This window comes from Oryza glaberrima, chromosome 3 (genome assembly GCF_000147395.1).
Source record: "Oryza glaberrima chromosome 3, OglaRS2, whole genome shotgun sequence".
In the NCBI taxonomy this organism is placed as follows: Eukaryota; Viridiplantae; Streptophyta; class Magnoliopsida; order Poales; family Poaceae; genus Oryza; species Oryza glaberrima.
Window position 1 is genome coordinate 21861339 of NC_068328.1, and position 4906 is coordinate 21866244.

General features: G+C 42.6%; 2 protein-coding genes across 3 annotated transcripts; one reads left to right on the plus strand and one right to left on the minus strand.

Moving 5' to 3' along the window:
• Window positions 1-409: 409 nt before the first annotated feature.
• On the plus strand, window positions 410-2464 carry LOC127768882 (uncharacterized). Its single transcript, XM_052294548.1, has 3 exons — window positions 410-638; window positions 1768-1862; window positions 1993-2464. The coding sequence occupies exons 1-3, from the start codon at window positions 536-538 to the stop codon at window positions 2266-2268; spliced, it is 474 nt and encodes a 157-aa protein (XP_052150508.1). The 5' UTR covers window positions 410-535; the 3' UTR covers window positions 2269-2464.
• Window positions 2465-2927: 463 nt separating this feature from the next.
• LOC127768883 (uncharacterized) lies at window positions 2928-4085 on the minus strand. Of its 2 annotated transcripts, none has more exons than XM_052294549.1 (3): window positions 3851-4085; window positions 3516-3591; window positions 2928-3345 (listed from the first exon to the last, which is right to left on the minus strand). In XM_052294549.1, the coding sequence occupies exons 1-3, from the start codon at window positions 3990-3992 to the stop codon at window positions 3201-3203; spliced, it is 363 nt and encodes a 120-aa protein (XP_052150509.1). In that variant the 5' UTR covers window positions 3993-4085; the 3' UTR covers window positions 2928-3200. The 2 variants fall into 2 exon arrangements, with proteins under 2 accessions (XP_052150509.1, XP_052150510.1); XM_052294550.1 differs by having other exon boundaries at window positions 3516-3585; window positions 3851-4082.
• Window positions 4086-4906: the final 821 nt, after the last annotated feature.

A 4906-nucleotide genomic window follows, 5' to 3' on the forward strand; every position in this document is an offset into this window, starting at 1 on the left:
TAGGATTTGGGTGCATATGAACCAAGGTTCATATTATCCAGCTCATATATATATATATATATATATATATATTCTAATACCATATAAACGCCACGTCAACACCACGTAGGACTAAGATCATATCAACGCCGCCAAGTAGTCGCCACGTCAGTGTAACCACCCTCTAAAGCCATCGAGAGAGTTAAACTGCATCAGTTTTAATATTTGGAGTCGAGATATCCGGTACTGTTGTTTATGTTTAGGGATACGAATCATATTCCGCCACTAGCTAAGGAAACCAAAGTGAACTTATTTCGTGGAGATAGGCCCGGGCTATGTGATCCAATGGGCCAGGCCCCATCCGGCTCATGGGCCTTCTCTGATTTCGGATCGGGTGAAAATGGGATCAACCCATGCCATTGCCTGCCAAGAAGAGCTGCGATTGCGAAAGCGCAGCCGCAGTGGAATCCGAGCTCCAAGCTGAAGCTGCAAATCCAGAGCGAGAGGGGAAGGGGAGGGGCTGATCCACCGAGGCCTCTCACCTCCGCGGGGCTCCATGGCCGCCTCTCACCCTAAGCCGGCGGAAGCAGTCCCGCCACCGGAGGATGCTGCCACGGCCGCCGCCGCTGCCGCCGCCGAAGAAGAAGAAGACGAGTGGGGTAAAGTTAACAAAAGAGCCTATCTCATCTCGCCACTTCCGTACAACTGTTGCTTCTTGCTTGTGCCCATCGGGGGCACCCGCTTGGAATTGTAGTTATCTAGGACTTTGCTTGAGGCGCCGCGAGCGTGTTATATATCTGTGGAATTGCAGAGTTCGTGGCAATCTGACATTCTTGGTTAGGGGGATGTTATTGCGAGATTGCGACAAACAGACTAGGGTTCAGGGGTTGTTGATGTGTATCTTTTTTTCCATATCAGTGTCAGGAGTCCACAAATTAGCTAGCACTTGTAGTATGTTAGAACACAACTTCGACAAATTAGCTGGCACTGGTAGTATGTTGGAACAACTTCGATAATTTTGAGGTGGGGAAGCATGCAGCTTTTTGTCCATGTTGTGCTTTTGGGAGATAATCTATCAGTCTAAGAATCTGACTTGTAACATTTCATCCAAAATTTCACTTGAAATGCGATTGTTTGGTGCGTTGGGTGCCAAACAAGTTCAAACTCAAACTGCAATTTAATAGCATTTGGCACTTGATTCTTGATCTTCCAAATTCAATGTTACAACCTTATTTTTTTACAAACAGGACTCTTGCATTTTTAAGTTGCTCAACTAAATAACAACTCACAAGGATATGTAGGCCAGGTTTCTGTGTCAATCTTTTTTCTAAGTGATGCTTTTGCTTACATATTAAGCTTTTTTGAACTTTTCTAGTGTCTAAAAATGTATATAATACACAAATGCATCATATACTATTAGCTAGCTCTACCACCAGTGGATCAGGAAAAAAAAAAGAATCACTCAGTATACTAGTGATTTCCAGTGTTTACATATCAAAAACTGAGCACCTACTATTTACCAAATTGCAGTTTTAATTCCTTGAATTTGAGTACCATGCTGAGTTTTGCTAAAGGTGGTGCCATTTTTCACTAGGTTAATTTTATCATCCTTGAGAAAGTACCAGGATGTATCATATTTTTTAGTGTAAAACTTGGTTTCTGGAGGTACACGTGTACTAGATACCTCCAGGTACCAAAACTTTTAGTGTAAAATTTTGGTACCTTAGAGATACTTTCTCAAGGACTGTAAAATTTCTCTTTTCACAAAGTTTTATGGTACACTTGCAGATGCTGATGGATTTGTTATTCCTAATTTGACCACTCAAGAAGATGATGTTACTGAGCATACTACCCCTAAACCTAAGGATCCTGAACCTCTGAAGGTAAGTTCTAGAATGTCCTTAGATCTCTATGACTCTCTATCATGTATTTATATGTTAGTAATTTTATCTTCATTAACAACTGTACTGCAGTTGATCATACTTCATTCGGATGTAAATTCAATTTGAACAGGAGAAAGAGGAGAAGATATACTTGGGACCTCATGGCGCTCCACCATCTCAAGCAAAGCAGCAGGAGATCAACATAGTTGGCCGTAAGCAGCGATTCAGAAACAAGCTGAAGGAAGCAGATAATAAATTCACTGGCAATGCTCAGGAGAACAAGGTGGAAACCCTGAGGGAGCTCATGGGAGCTAGAACACATAGCAAGGGCGTGCCAAAGAGCTCTCCTCGTGATTGGCTTGATCCTCACTGTCATGAGTCTGAATTTGATAGGAAACCACACTAGGCAACCTCCAAATGATGACCACCGTTACTTCAAACATTGATAAAATGTATATCTGTGGGTGTTATTGCTCAACAATATATATATACACATGGTCGTCTGATATGCGAAAGAAAAATGTTTATGTGGTGTAACCCGCCGAGCCGAAATTCTATGGCTTCTTTCACCAAATCAGATATATCTACTGAAATTGCGTTGACAGGTGTGTTTTTAGGTGTATAACCGTGGAGAGAAATGGGGGAAATAAGCTGTTGAAGCAGCTGTTATATCCGTAACCTGGAAGATATATCTACTGAAAATTTAGTATTTCAGGTTTGCTTCAAATGATTCATAGATGATACTGAGATTTGCATTTATGCTTTTGCATTATTGGCCTGTCTGGCTGGTTTCTATATTTCACGGCTGTATGTCTGTAGTTTGATCGGCAGTTCAGCATAGTCCTTGTTCTCTTTTTTTGGCAATCCGTTGGTTATGTAATAACTGCACATAAGCTGTTTTTACTGCAGACCGAATTGAGATTTGAAAGACCGTAATCAAAGAAAAGAGAAGCTGTTTTACTGCAGACCTTGTTGAGATTTGTAAACTGTAATCTAGTTCAGATTCTGCAACTTGCACGTTAACTGAATATCAACTGACAAAGCTGATGCCATAAAAACCTCCTCTTGTACATGACAAAACCTCCTTGGATCAGAAGCAGGAAGGATGTTAATATGAACTGTAATTACTTACAGATTTACAGTACTGGGAAAAAAGGTACTTGTTTATCACATACATTACGTACTGGTATGCTCAAGATCTCTATGAAATTTTACTCTTCAGGGCTCCCGGTAGGAGTGCAGTGGTCGCAGTGAGGAGTTTCTTGGCAGCAAGTAGCAACCTTCCAAGATTTGCTGATGTGATGAACTGATGATGATGCGACATGGACGGGAGGAGGTTCACCGGACGGGGACCTTGATCCAGCCATTAGCGAAGGCGATGGCGAGGATGACGAAGGGCGTCGACATGCCAAAGATGATGATGTAGGGCAGCGGCGTTTTCATCGGGTTCTCGCCCTTCCTCTCCCCTGCCGCCTGCCAATACCTGCATTTCCATCAGTTAGCAAGATCACATGTTTTTTTCTCTCATGTTTATTTCTCTCAACCACACATCTCTCTGAGAAGAACATAGTTCAGATTTTTTTTTCTTTATGTTTCAGGGAAGAAGGGTAAACAAAAATGCAGAGCTGAGTTGAGTTGAGTTGAGTTGCTTACTGCTCTGGCTCCTCTTCTCTGGTGATGAACTTCTTCTTGTTACCTGCAGGCTTCACCTCCCCATCTCCACCTGTACCTTGCATCACTCAAAATCTTAGGAGTTGTTCAGATTGATATCATTTTAAACCATACCAATTTTTGGTAAAATTGTTAAAGATGTGTAACCATTTAGTTTTTTTTTTTACCAAACTTTGGTAAATACATAAGCAATACTGCCAAAACTTGGCAATATTGCCAAATAAATTTGGTAAGATTATTTAAGTATACTTCAAAGTTCAAACAGCTTGCACAGAAAATGGAAGGATACAAAGAGGAATTCAGGAGACCATTATTACCGAGATTGGCTGAAATCCTGGGCCGCCTGACGGTGATGACGCGATTGCGAAACAAACCGGAGCCGGTTTTCTTCGACGGCTGAACGGCGAAGGCGGCGGCGCCACCGACGGCGAGGAGGGAGCTGAGAGCTACCTTAGCCATGGCCGGCTTGGTGTGGAATGGAGGAGGACGAAAGCTCTCAGACTGTCACACATGTCACATGATATGAGCCAGAAACACAGAGATTATTTTGGATAAGATGGCTGCATCCCTGGCTCATTCTCTTCCATAGCAGAAGGCCATGGCTCATAGGATGTTAGTGACGTGGACCAGCTACATGCTGCCACGTCAGGCTCCATTCTGCAATGCTACTTAACTTGATATCACTAGTTTCGATTTTCATACAGCAAGAGCAGCTAACATAGTTGAGTTCAGTGCAGGTGAAAGCTAAGCTATGTTTGAATGGAATTTCATAAGGAATCGATCACAAACTTTCACAACAGATTTTACTTTTCAAAAATGTCTTCACAATCAAGTTTCCATTTCGACAAATAATGATGGATATGGGACTATTACCTATAACTGGTGGAGAAACCATATTTGATCGGTCGACTCAAATCCACAATAGTCCCGGTTCCATTAAAAACTGGGACTAAAAACAATTTTCAGTCCCGATTTAGAAGAACAACAGGACTAGATGATCTTTACTCTAAAGATAATTTTTAATCCCGGTTGGTTCCTGTCAGACCGTGTCATACGCCTAGGATTTTAGTCCCGATTTGTAACACTAACCGGGACTAAAGATCTAACTTTAGTCCCGGTTGGTGTTACTAACCGGCAATAAAAATCAACACGTACTATATAATCCCTATTACTTATCCTCTTCTCTCGTCCACGTAACAAACTCTCTCTCTATCTATTTTTTTCCTCTCAAACTCACTATCTCTTTGCTGCTATCTCTTTCTTTTTCGGATCGATCGAGATCGAGCGAGAGTGAGAGCGGGCCGGCCGGGCGGCGGCCGGCATGGCAACTGGCGGCGGCGCGGCGGTGGGCAGCGCCGCGGAGGGCCACGCGG